The sequence below is a fragment of the Ictidomys tridecemlineatus genome, chromosome 1, assembly GCF_052094955.1.
Source record: "Ictidomys tridecemlineatus isolate mIctTri1 chromosome 1, mIctTri1.hap1, whole genome shotgun sequence".
NCBI classification, from domain to species: Eukaryota; Metazoa; Chordata; class Mammalia; order Rodentia; family Sciuridae; genus Ictidomys; species Ictidomys tridecemlineatus.
The window spans coordinates 147,449,977-147,464,149 of record NC_135477.1 but is presented as its reverse complement, the minus strand read 5'-3'; the positions used below and the strand labels follow the sequence as shown (position 1 = coordinate 147,464,149).

The 14,173-nt window shown below is 41.5% G+C and overlaps 1 protein-coding gene across 5 annotated transcripts in view; it reads right to left on the bottom strand.

The window, feature by feature from the left end:
* Klhl3 (kelch like family member 3) overlaps positions 1–14,173 on the bottom strand; it is a 107,868-nt gene that overhangs the window by 22,599 nt on the left and 71,096 nt on the right. For all 5 annotated transcript variants that reach the window (XM_040272217.2, XM_005333208.5, XM_021731611.3 and 2 more), the window contains 2 exons: positions 13,520–13,636; positions 9,757–9,906 (listed from right to left, as the gene is read on the bottom strand). In XM_040272217.2, the coding sequence (XP_040128151.1) occupies positions 9,757–9,906; positions 13,520–13,636 (267 nt within the window). The remainder of the gene's footprint in view (positions 1–9,756; positions 9,907–13,519; positions 13,637–14,173) is intronic.

Genomic DNA, 14,173 nt, shown 5'->3' with positions numbered 1-14,173 from the left:
ATCCATCACTTGTGGAAGAACTTTCATTGTAACACAGAAACAATATTACAGAAATGGAGATTTTCCCACCTTTTGACTCAACCATCAGAACAAAGCATTACTTGTTCCTTGCACAAAGTATCAAGCTTTTTCTTTAAATTAAAAAAAAAAAAAAGGTAAAGCTTTCAGGAAACCTCACCATGTCCTAGAAACTGTCTCCTGCCAAGTGAGGGGGCACATTCATACTGGAGAAAATCCATCACTTGTGGAAGAACTTTCATTGTAACACAGAAACAATATTACAGAAATGGAAAGTTTCTCGTGTTAAAATAAAACCTGAGTAGAAGGACAAAAATAATACAGGACACATTTTCAAAATAAACTTGCCTCTGAGCTCACAAAAACACTGATGAGAAATGACTTTTAACATTCAAACCTTGTATGATAGTCTGAAAAGAGGAACCGTAAAGGTTTTGGTAGGGTAGGATGGTCACTTCTGGGGGGGGATGGTGGATCAAAGCAGCAAGGAGAAGCGAGTATACATTCTGCTTCTTTGCAGGTATAAGAAATCCAATTTTTATGGCAGTTATCGCAAGAAGCCATTTGTACATGGAGCACAGTATCCCCCATTGTGGTGATCATGCAGAGTATAAAGAATAAATTTCCTATCTTGACTATTACAGAGAAGTTGTTTCCATAGATACCTGATCTTAACAACCAATTAGGCAAATATGAGTATTCCCAAAGTCTACATGTGTTACATCTCTGAAATTACAAACTTCTTGCTGCTTAAGACCACAGGCTGTTAGGGCAAGGACAGACTTAAACCATTTTCTCTGGGGAGCCCTCACCCAGGCCCAGGTAGTTCAACAGGGATATCCCTTTCTTTCCCCAACACTGATAAACCCCAGCTTACTAAAGACTTATGAGGTCTTCAACAAAGACAATGGAATCACATCAGCTTCTTTTATTGATCACTATTTTTTTTAAAGTGACAGGGTCTCACTATGTTGTCTAGGTTGGCCCCGAACTCTTGGGCTCTAGTTGTCTTCTGCCTCAGCCTTCCCAGGACTACAGGCTCCATCCATCACACCTAGCAATGATTACTATTTTTTAACATTTTGTATAAGCATAATTGGTAATATAGGAATCCTAATAAGCCCAAGAACTGGTTCTGGTCTAACAATGATGCTGGACTGAACATCATTTAATCACTCCTGAGGACTGCAATGTCCTTGGGAGTCTTGTTAGTTGCCTCAGGGTCCTGATCCCAGGTCTCCACTGTGTTAAAGGCTGCAGACATTCTGGTGCCTGGAAAGCTCTGGTTTGTAGAACATGAGTGGTTATTCGACATCTCTCAAAGAAAACACCCTCTCACTTCGGAAGGTAAAAGGGACATTTGCTTTAGTGAGACCACAGAAAGACAACCTGCTTTCTTAGAAAAGAAATTCCAGAATAACAAGTTTTTCATACATATATAATGTTCTTTTGCATAGATCATTCTGGTTCTACCAGTATGACTGGGATTGAAGGTATGTTGGTCTCTCCTCACTGAAATGATAACCACTCTGTCTAAGAACCATTAGGTAGGAGAGACTAGTCAGGAAAAGGGACAGTTGGTGAACAGAACAGAGCTTTCAAGACCCTAACCCTGGCCTAGGGCTACAGAAGTAATTGGCATCTCCACTCAGGTGAAAGGAGCAACCTGGGTTCTGCACAGTTTCTTCACAGGGCAAGAGCAGAGTATGTCCAAACTCTATTCCATGACCAGCGAGCTGGGCAGAAGGCAGGCCCAGCCAGTCGGTCCCTCGGGCCAGGGCAGGAAGTGAGTCTCTCTTACCCTGGTGCGTGGGGCCGCAGGGCTAACACCAAAAATTCATCCGAAGGAGGGCGTCCAGGTCGAGCCAGCAGACTTGTCCCAGCAGGTTCCTGAGCAACAGCTGCTCCCGGTAAGTATCGACAGGCAAGGTGCAGAGACAATGGGGGTTTGAGAACCAGGCAACATGAGAGCAAAGCCCAGGGAGAGGATGGAAAGGATGAAAAAATGGACATTGGCTTGAGACACCTCTGGACTCACATGTCACTAATCGGCTGCGTGACCACAGGCAAGACATTTAACCTTGTTAAGCCGTATTTTCAACACCCTCAGCATCATGATAACAGGATATTTCTCATAGGGTGTCAGGAGGCTTAAATAATATAAAATACATCTTGGTAAATAGTAACTACTAAATTTTAGATCATATTATTAGATCAACACCAGCATCATTATTGTTGTTTAAAACAGTTGCTTAAAAAACAAACTCTTGGGCTGGGGATGTGGCTCAAATGGTAACGCGCTTGCCTGGCGTGTGTGCGGCCTGGGTTCAATCCCAGCACCACTTACAAACAAAGATGTTGTGTCCGCCGAAAACTGAAAAATAAATATTAAAATTCCCTCTCTCTTTCTCTCTCTTTAAAAAAAACAAAAAACAAAAAAACAAGCTCTTAACAAGTCATAGAAAAGAAACTTACAGATGGAATTATAAGTACTACTAAAAATTCCAGGGGTGATACGGGCACATTTTCAAGACCTGCCACCCCCCAGGATTTTTGCTAGGGTATGGACCAACATGGAAGAGAGGCAGTGTCCATTGAGGCCCAGATGAGAGGTCATCCTACCCACCTGCCAGCAGCCTCTACTCCCAACATCATCTGAAAGCAGGCCAGCCCACTCAGAAGCAAGCTGCCTCCTTCCAGCCTGAATGACTTTTTGGTGTCATTTTTAAAGAGTTGAGCATGGATGCCAACTGAACAAGAAAGACAGTGAAAAGTGCCAGGTTCAGTACACTTGTAAAGGATTCATTTACATCTTCCTGGAACCTCATTTCTCTGCTGCCATCTGTGGAGCAGGGCGACGTAGGAGGGCTCCAAGTGGCTGAGAGACAGCCTCTGGTTGTCCATGGCAACCCAGCCTCAGGGAAAGTGTAGGGCGGTGAATGTGTGGGAGACAAGATGATGCTATTAGCTGTTCCGGCTTGAATGTGTCAGTATGATCTGTGCATCAACAGCTCAGAAAAAACACCCTTATAACCTTCTACAGGGATCTCAAGGCACAATCCCATTCCTTTCAGGGAAGGGACTTGGCTGGTAAATTGACTCACTGGCAAGAATTGCAAAGGATGGTGCAAATCTCTCTCCACCAGTTCCTTTCCTGAAGTTGCTCTTTCAGAAAGCCTATCTGGACTGAATTCATAAAAGCCCCAAAATCCTTGGAATTCCTGAGGCTGCTCCTCCAACTAGCGTAATTACCTCCTGACTCCCCCTCTTCCTCCACTTATTTGGTCTTTGACAAAGTTCTATCTTTAAGGAGTCTCTAAAGGGTAGGAATCAGTTTACTTTCCATACATGACTCATCTAAAAGCCTACTATGGAGTAGAGAAGCAATATCATAGAACAGTTCAGAGCTTAGGTCTAGGGCCAGTCGTTCAAGGCTTAAATTTGAGCTCAGCCATTGACTGACTACTTGTGCTTTAAAGATTGGTCACAAATCTTTTGATCCTCCTACACTCACATATGGGCGTTATTCCTTTCCCCCTGAGTGCAGGCTAGTCTTAATGATTTGCATCTAGTAAATAAAATATGCAAAAGTAATAGGCATTGATTTTGAGGTGAGGTTATAAAAAGGCTGAAGTTTCTACCTCTCATTTTCTTGCTCTAGAGTCACATGCTCTGCAGAAGCCAGCTACCACGTCATGAGGATTCTCAAATGTCTTATGGAGAGGCCCATGTCCAGAATCTGAGGTCTGCCAGCAGTCATGTGAGCAAGCTTAGAATCAGGTCGTTCCAAAATAAGCCTGTCGATGACTGCAACCCTGACCAATACCTTGACTTTATGAGAGACCCAGAGAATGAAGGGCCCAGCTAAGCCACTCTGGGATGCCTGCCCACAGAAACTATGAGATAAACAATGTTTTTATGATAAGCCACCAAGGTTAGGGTAAATTGTAATGCAGAAATATATAACTAATGAGCAGGTGATATAACAAGATCCAATTTCCTTATGTGCAAAATTGGGATAATTACAATTATGAAAATCCTGTGAGATAATAAATGAAAATCACTTAGCCCAGTGTTTGGCACATCATGAGAGCTTAGTAACTGAGATGTGCTGTTACCATCACTGTAGGGATTAGTACTGTGCTAAAAAGCCTAGGCTTCAAGGTTACCAAATTTGGATTCAAGTCCTTGCACTGCCACCTAAGAGCTATAAAAGTCTAGGCAAATCACTTAGTCTTACTGGGTCTCAATTTTCTCCAACATCAGCACTTCCACACTCATTGTGAAGACAAAATCATGTATATTTAGAGTTTAAACTACAAACAAACTGCTCAGTCACTGACATTTAAACACTACTACTTCATCATCATCGATGCTTTTGGTGATATGAACAATGACCCAGGAAGAAACAAAATGTAAAGTACACATAACCCTAAGTGGCCATCAGAAGGTATGAGCCAGTTCTCTCCTGTGGTCCTCTGAACCAGGTTCTGGGTGTGTGCTCCCAGGGACAATTTGTGTTTGACCTTGAAGATTCAGCTCAGGCTTTAGCTCCTACTGAAAGTTTTCCTCTACCTGTCTCTATGCTCCTAGAGTACCCTGACAGTCCCCCTCGGTGGCACTGAAATTTTACCCTCTAGTTATCCTTCACATCTGTCTACCCTCCTCCCCAGCCAGAGAATTCCTTAGATGAGAGACCACCTCACAAGAGCCCTTGAGGCACTAGCACCTACCTCACTGCCTAGCAATTAGTGATTTCTCTACAGAAGTGTGTTAGATGAGTGAATTAATAAGTTAATATGTGAGAGCCTATAGATTGTTGCTGAGTTTTAGAGGGAAGTTGTTTGTTCAATCCAGGTTCCTCACAATTCTTCTAATCTCTCATGAATGAAGGCAATATTGAATGCCTTTGGGGTTGAACCAAATTTCTAGGCCTAACCTACATTAGTGATCAAAAGAGGCTATAAAGACATAAATACTTATTACATCGATGCAAAAGCTCATGTATAAATGCCAAAAGCATTGGGGGAAATAGTGAGGGATGATATAAATGGTAAGGTCTAAAGCTCCATAAAATTACTTCTTTAAAAATATATCTTTCATTCATGAAAATGTTTACTATTGCCCACCCCGTGCCAGGATCTGGGCTGGGTGCCAAGGACACAGATGAGTAATGCCTGCTGTCATGGAACCAACAGTTTAGTGGAAGAACTGATGCTATAGAAGACAAGTCCAAAAAATCTGCCCAGAGAGTCAGCCTGGGGTACTCAGCAATCTCCTGAAGATACTTGCCTTATGTTCAGACTCCAGTGAAGTCATCACCACCTAAACCCTTCCTTCTCCATTAAATAACCTTTCTACCAATTGCATTTCTACATATTAGAAATAAACTATTAAAAATTTGAACTTAAAGACGCTGAAAATAGCATAAAAATTTAATTTCTGTTCTTTCAAGTATAGCCATTATGAAAAAGAAAATGGAGGTTACTCAAAAATTAAGGATAAATCTGACAAAAACCATGTAAGACCCGTACATGGACAACTATAAGTCATCAGAGAGAAAGGCAGGTGTGGTGGCACATGCCTGTAATCCCAGCAGCTCTGGAGGCTGAGACAGGAAGATCACAAGTTTAAAGCCAGCCTTAGCTACTTAGTGGATTCCTAAGGAACTCAGCAAGACACTGTCTCTAAATAAAATATAAAAAGGGCTTGGGGGAACTGGGGCTGTGGCTCAGTGGGAGAGCACTCTCCTAGCATATGTGAGGCCCTGAGTTCGATCCTCAGCACCACATGTAAATAAATAAAATAAAGGTATTGTGTCCACCTACAACTAAAAAACAAATTTAAAAAGGTGTGGGGGAGGGAGACTGGGGGATGTGGCTCAGTGGTTAAGTGCCACTGGGTTTAATCCCTACCAAAAAAAAAAAAAAATCAGTGAGAGGAATCAAAGGAAATCTGAATGAAAGGAAATACACGGTGTGTTCATGAATCAAAAGATTTGGTATTGATGGAAATTCCCTTTAGTTATATTTAGAGATTAAATATAACTCTAATCAAATCTGCATACCTTATTTGTAGAAATAATTAAGCTGATTCTTAAATTAAAGGGACTTTAGAATAAAAAAAAATTTTGAAGAACAAAACTGGAAAACTCATACTATCTCGACTTACTATAAAGTTAGTAACCAAGGCAAGATGGTATTGGTATAAAGACAGACAAATTGAAAAATGGAACAGAACAGAATCCAGAAATAGACTAACACATATATTATTATTATGTGTTAATTAATTATTTACAACAAAAGTGAAGTATTTGATGGAAGAAGAATCTTTCCCATAAATGATATGAAACAACTGTATATTAACTTGCAAAATAAATGAAACTTGATTCTTAAGTCTCATACCATATTTTAAAAACCAACTACTCAAAATGGACTATAGACATAAATGTAAAATCTAAAACTTTGAAACTTCAAGAAGAAAATACAGGAGAAAATCTTTGTGATGTTAGGCAAGACAAAGATTTTTTTAAAAGATAGAATACAAAACAAACTATAACAACAAAACTGGAAAAAATAATAATTTCTGTACTTTCAAGTATAGCCATTATGAAAAAGAAAATGGAGATTACTCAAAAAATTAAAAGTAGGACTATTATACAATCCAGCAACCCCATTACTAAGAATATATCTGAAATCAGTATGTCGCAAATATACCCTGCACTCCTGTATTCACTGCAAATTATTCACAATAGCTAAAAGATAGAGTCATCCTTTGTCCATCAATGGATGAGGAGATAAGAAAAATGTGGTTTATATGCACAGTGGAATATCACTCCAGCTTTAAAAAGAAGTACACCTTATTATTTACAGCATGGTTGGATCTGAAGGACATAAGTGAAAGAAGCCAGGCCAGAACAACATATATTGCATGATCTCTCATAGATGCATAATCTTGAAAAAGCAAACTTCCAGAGGCAGAGTAGAATGGTGGTTCCTAGGAGATGAGGGGAAGGAGCAGGGTTGGAGAGGTATTGATCAAAGGATACAAAATTTTGTTTAGACAGGAGGAATAAGCTCAAGAGTTCTGTTGTACAACATGGTAACTATAGTTAGTTGTATTCTTATATTGTTGCAAATCAATAAAAGAGTAAATTTTAAGTGTTCTCACTCTAAAAATGGTAAGTATGTGAGGTAATGCATAGGTTAGGTAGGTTAATTTAGCTATTCAACAATGTACACATATTTCAAATCATCCTGTTGTACATGACAAATACATATAATCTTTCCCTATTAATTCAAATTATCAAAAAGAATTTAAATCTGCTGTTCCAAAGATACTCTTAAGAAAATGAAAAGATAAGGCAGATTGGGAGAAAATACTACAAAGTTAAGAAGTAACCTGTAAACTAAGAAGAAAATACTTGAAGTACATACATATAGAGGCCTCATCTCTTTAATGTAGAAAGGGCCATTTAAAACTATTAATAAAAAACACAATCCAACAGAAAAATGGGCAAGGACACGAAAAGAGATTCCCTCCAACAGAAATATAAAAGACAATAGTCATATGAAACTGAGATTAATCTCACAATTAATGCAATGCAAACTAAAACAAAATGTCATCTTATAAAGAATATTTGGCACAGAAATGTTCATAATACAAAAAATGGAAAATACTGCAAAGCCCACCAAGAGAGGACAATTAAATACATAGGTACAGAAAACACAAATACTATGTACCAATTACAATTTAAATGCTGGTTTCACCCATGTTGATATCACATTAAAAGTAATCTATGGCATATAGTTGTGTAAGGGAAAACATTTCAATCTGTATAACAAGAGCGTTAATCTGAAAGTATACATTTTCATCTATTTGTGAGTAAGTGTACAGAGATAAATGTTGGAAAGAAAACTCACCAAAATAGTAGCAGTGATTGTCCCTGGGAGAGAGTTCAGGTGACTTTAACTTTATTTTTACATTGTAGCATCCTTTAAATAAACTACAATGAGCACATACTTCTATTGTTAAAAAAAGCTAAATTACTTTTACTTAAAAAAAAAAATAAGATGTTTCAATGCAAAATTTCAACAACAACAAAATTAAAAAGGGCATCAAGTTGCAGCCAGACAAATGGCCAGACAGGCCAAGGCCCTCTCCTTGAGGCTGCACCTTCCTCTGACCAGCACTGGACACATGGGAAGACAACTAAGTGTACACTATCAGATACACAGGCAAAGCTAGGTACAGAAGGACAGAGTTCACAGAGGGTTTGGAGGGTGAGGATGACTCAGTGAAAACATAGGTTCTACCACATTAACAGTGGTGATGTCAGGACAAATCACCTCAATATCCTTCTTTGTAGACCAGGGTAATAACTTGTCTCTACCTCTTGGGGTGTGAAGTTTAAATGAGATACACATGTGAGCTGGGCATGGTGATGTACACTGTAATGCCAGCAACTTGGGGCGAGGGGGGATGACAAGGGGGGTTAGGGGGTGGGGGTAGGGGGGCAAGGCAGGAGGATTGCAGCCTAGGCAACTTAGCAAGACCCTGACTCAAAGTAAAATAAAAATTTTAGAAAGGGCTAGGGATGTAGCTCAGTGGTAGAGTGTTTCCTCAGTGTGTGCAAGGCCCTGGTTTCAATCCCCAGTACCATGAAAATAAAAAGCTACATATGTGACACTTTCACTTAGGGCTTAGCCCATAACGTGCACTTAAGATCAGCTGTTTATATTATTACCTGGGACATTTGTGACAGTTGTTCACATTGCCACCACTCTATTCGCCATGATCCAGGGTCATGGAACAGAGTATAAAGAAGGAACTTCAAACCTCAGAGAATCCCAACATCAAGTTTTGGACAACAAAACCTATTGTTCTCTATCCCTACGGAACTTTCTTAGAAGCAGCAGGCAAAGAGGATGGCAGCCAGCTAGAGAGGGGAGGATGACGACAAAGCAAGGGCCTAAATAATTTCCTGTGCTACCCACTGTGTCATCCTCTCCTCCCAACTTCCCTCCCATGTTGCCTGGGATCTTCCCCCACACAACACTATGTCAGGATTCCAGAAAGACTGATCAATTGCTATATCCCTTTCTCTGCAAATAAGGGACCTGAGGGCCAGAGGCAAGAACCCTACCTAGAACCAAGCAGTCAGCAAGCCTCTCAACCAGAGGGTCCCCTCCTGTGCTTGTCCTTCCCTCTGCTGGCTGCTTCTTCACAAGTTCTCATTTCCCCTACTTCCTCCCCCTACTTCATTACCTGTTGGGATTCTTCAAGGCCCCTTCTCTTCTCTGGCAGCCCTAATGGTCCTTTATGTCCCTCCCTGTGGTGAGAGAGGAACTGAACTGGGACTTTTCTGACTCGAAGAATAGTACACTATAAGAATGTTTACGGCTGACACTAAGCAAAGACCAACAGAGCCATCCCTCTTCTAATAGGAAGGAAGCACAAACCGTGGCATGAAATGAGAAGGTGGGGCAGGATGGAAGAGTTATGAGTTATTCTTACCCTCAATGACACTGGAGGTTTCCTTGAAACTCCTAGGAAAGGAATACCTCAGAAGAGAGGGGTACTAGCCAAAGGAACCAGCAGAGTCTGTGTCCTAGGTCTTAAATGCAACCAAGATGTAGGTAGGGTAGGCAGGAGTGAGAAAGGATGTGGAGTGTGAATGGAAAAGCATTTTTCTAGGATGTGGTCCTGACTCTGGGCAGTGGCCAGGCTGGGGCTTACCTTAGGCAGGCTTACTGGAGTCCTGGGCTTGGTTCTAGGGTTCTTAATCAAGAGTCTCTGATCCAGGGGGAGCAGATGGTATTTCATGGCCTCGATGAGGAAGTCCTTACAGGTGTTGTTATTCTTTATCAAAGCCTCTTCTTCAACTGTCTGGAGGTAACAATCCACAGGTAACACTGGAACAGAGCCTGGCCCCATTTCTCAAGCCCTGTCTCTGGGGTGGGTCATTCCTGCATTCTCTCATTCATTTCTGTATCATCTCATCTTACACCCAAAGAGAAAGATCCACAGAGTTACAACTTAGTGCTCACCTCCTGGATTTTAAGAGCACAGGATTAAGTGATCAAGCTCTGGCCTAAGACAGGGATGCAAATCCCAGCTGCACCACTCATCTCTGATCCTCAGTTTTCTCATCTGTAAAACAGGTATATTAAAAGCACCTAAAACCCCATTAGTTTTGTTTGCTTTTACATTGAGGTTTAGATGAATTTATGCAAAATAAAAAATAAGGAGTTGCCTGAAAATCTCTTCCCACATTCCTCTTGGTTTGAATGCTTTATAATGTATAGGGCAAATGGTCAGAGATCTGAGAGAAGAGAGAGAGAGGGAGGAAAAGAAGAAAGAAGACAGGATCCAAGGGCCAAACTTTGAAGGCACTGGTAAAATAAGATGGTCAAGATGGTCATCCATTTTCTTATAGTAAAAGTTTCAGGGAGAAAACTGGCCAGTGAGGCTCTAACTGAGTACTGACACTAGAGCAGAAAGAATGTCCTATACAAAATCCCATCTACTGACTTCATCTGATACCCCATCTACACTGGGATGTCGCTTCTCTACCTGGTATTCAGACCTCAGGACCTAAGCAGGACTTCAGCAAATGCAAGCCTACATGCACCATGAGTAGGCAAGGGTGCATTCTGGTACTCTGGCTCTTAAATAGCATCTCTTCAGCCCAGCTCACATCACTATGTGACATATCTGGAATGAACACCAGGGTCTTCTGAGGCCACTTGATGGTGGGAAACATCAATTCCATTCAACAGCTAACACTGATTGGATGTCTCCTGGTTGGGCAGCCCTGTGCTGACCCCCAGGAAGAAAATGATGACTAAGACAAGGTTTCTGACCTCAGGATTGGACCTGATTAAAGTCCAATCACAGAATGAGAAAGGGCTCCCACTTCAATCATCTCAACCCTCCAAACAATCAGCCCAAGGCCTGGCTGAGCCTCTCCTGGGACCTCATCTATTGCTAAGAATGAAAATAGGGCCAGGGTCATCATCCACTGGGCAATGCTGGAGCTGGCAGGAAAAAGAAGAATTGGCAAGTCAAAGCCTCTGCCACCTCTGGGCATCTTCTTCCTCAAGAAAACTCCCTACAGCCTTGAAAGATTTTTTTTTAACCTTCCCATTAGGGGCCTAACCCAGGATGGTACAAATCATAAATGTGGGGGGGTTAAAAAATAAAAGGGGTGGGAGAAAATCTCTAGAAAAGCTAGGGAGAAAGGAAAATTGCTCAAGCAGCTACTTTTCCCAAAGAATTCATTCAGCTTGAACTAAAAGCTCCCCTCTAGAGAGTTCATAGGTACAGAGTTTCAATGTGGGATGATGAAAGTTTTGGAAATGGATATGGTGATGGTTGTGCAGCACTGTGAATATAATAAATGCCCTGTATCATATACTCAAAAACACTCAAAATCACAAAGTTTGACAGGCATGGTAGAACACACCTATAATCCCAGTGGCTCAGGAAGCTGAGGTAGGAAGATCAAGAATTCAAAGCCAGCCTCAGCAACTAAGCAAGGCCCTAAGCAACTCAGAAAGACCCTGTCTCTAAATAAAATATTTTAAAGGGCTAGGGAGGTGTCTCAGTGGTTAAGCACCTCTGGGTTCAATCCCTGGTACAAAAAAAAAAAAAAAGAAATCACAAAGTTTATGTTAAATATGTGTATGTGTTTATTATCAAAACACAGCATGTTATAAATTTAGAATATCTAAAAATGCTTAGTAAAAGCCTAATTAACTTTAGCTATTGTGAGGCACAGATGCCAGGCAGTGTTGGTTGCAAGAGTTTTCCCTCTCTCCCTTCCTCTTGCATCATGGTCAGCCATCCCCAGCAGGTCTGAAGTTTCAAGGGCAAATGAATGCTGAGGAAACATCCTTTCCCAAAAGTGTTCACCCTGTGAGGCCTAATAAAAGTCCTTTTAGAAAAGGAGTCCCACACAACAGTTCTCACACCCAGTGCCTTTGACCTCCTCCTTTTCCAGGTCCAGACCATATTTTGCCATAATAATCCAGGAACTATCTCCTAATATCTTCGTTAAGTTTCAGTGGTGGACACTTAATGGAGGTTTCTAAGTCCCCTTTACCTTTCACTGGAACCCAGGTCCCTGGCTGCCCACCTGCTTTCAGTCAGTTTCCCACAGGACAGTGGGAAGACCTACTGTGACAATGAGAGGCAAGTTCAGTCCCTCTGCTTCCCTTTCCTACAGCAGGGATACCATGCCACCAGGTGGCACTAGTATCCTCCAAGGTAGCATGCAGGGCCCTTATAGAGGCTTCAAGGGTGTCCCTCAGGGCTGCAAAGAAGGCTGAGGTGTACAGATTCAGAAGACATTATACTGACGCCTTAGGCCTATGGCCAGCAGCGTCAGGAGCAGAGGACTTTACAAGTGCTCACAAGAACAGCATGGTACTCGTAGTCCCAAGGACAGTGGTAATATTAACTAGTATTCACTGATCACTGTGTGACAGGCTTTATGTGGGCCATCTCATTTTGCTCCAAACAATCCTACCAGGGCAAGTGCTATTTTGACCAGATGAGAAAACTGAGGTTTCAAGGGGTTAAGTATGGCACAGGGTAACAGGAGCTGGCTGTCAGACTGCTAAGCCTCCTCATTTATTCTTGCATCATACTTTTCTTTCCTTCCAGAGACCCTCCAGGACAGCTGAGGGGTGGCCTACTTCCTCGATGTTTAGTTTGGTTCACATATTTTAAGCTTTGACTCCCTGCTTGTAAGAGTATCTAATGCCATTTACTGTTCAAAATGAGCCATGTAATGGGGAAATGGAATAAAGAGCAACAAAGGTGGCAGCTGGCAGAACCGTGTGCCTCAGAGTCTGGCTGCTGTGCATTTGAATCCTGACTCTCCCCAGGTGGTTGGTGACCCCTGAGGGCAACCCAATCCACAGCCTCAAGGGCCAAAGTGGTAGATAGAGTGTTGTAATATTTGCCTCACAGGCTGATTACAAGGTTTAAGTAAGGAAATAGGTGGCACTATAGGGACATCCCATAATTTTAAAATTTTCTTTCCTTTCTTGGAAGAAGTAGAGGTAGTCTGTGTTCTAGGCACCTGCGAAAAGCTGATTTTCACAGTCCTGAGTTGGGCTCCAACTTGTTTAGAGCAGAAGGGTAACATAGAAATATTATGAAAATGACTCTTCTGGCTTTGGGCATCTACAGGGAAAGCAGCTAATTTTATAGAACACTTGTTAAGCCAGGCTTCAGGCTTACATACTGACAACTTGTTTCTGGAAGGAAATACTGAGGCTTGAATAAAAACTCAAAACTAGTAAGTAGTGGAGCATGGACTGAAACCTACACAGCTTATCCTCAAACCTATGCTTTTAAGCTCTACTTCAAACTTAACCCAGTTGGTTGGTGCCCCCAACACACACAGAAGATCTATTGATTTCAACTATGCCATGCAACCAGAGTGGCCTCTGCTATCCCTTGAGGCTTTGGTGGACAGGCCAGCACGCACCTGCACTAGATAATCCCTGGGCAAGAGAGGGAGTCGGACGTGTTCCATCAGTTTTGCCATATGCTCTAAACGGGTCTCTTTCTCATAATTGATCCAGGAAATCACAGCTTCAAACACCTATAAAGAAAAGAAGGAACACTTTCAAATAACTTGCTCAATCTATAAAAAGAAAAAAGTTATAATTCATCTGCAAAAGTGTTTAACATAAGATTCAACGTTTAAAATAAAACAAAAGCTTTTTTATTATATGTTCTCAAGAGTGAATACGCACATATATGCCTGCAATAAACCTGCTCTCCCCAATGTAGAATCATCGTGGTTCATTCTAAAATAAAAATCAGTTCCAATAGTTATTTAAGGGTAGAAATACAGAGCAATAACTGTGAACCAAATGTTTAAAGGTGGCTGCAGAGGACCAGATGTCCTGGGGGCAATGCCACACTCCTCCAGCATTGCTCTCCTCTAATCTCCCTTGCACATTCAGTGCAAAATGAAAATTGTAAGAAGGCCTTCTGCCTGCAGCTGGCTGTGATGATGACTGTGACACCGAACACAGAGAAGGGCAGACATTTCTCCTTGGATTTAACTTCTCTCTTGAGGAGAGATTTCATTTCTATGTAAATCAAAACTGGAGGGCTTGGAACCAAAAAAAGG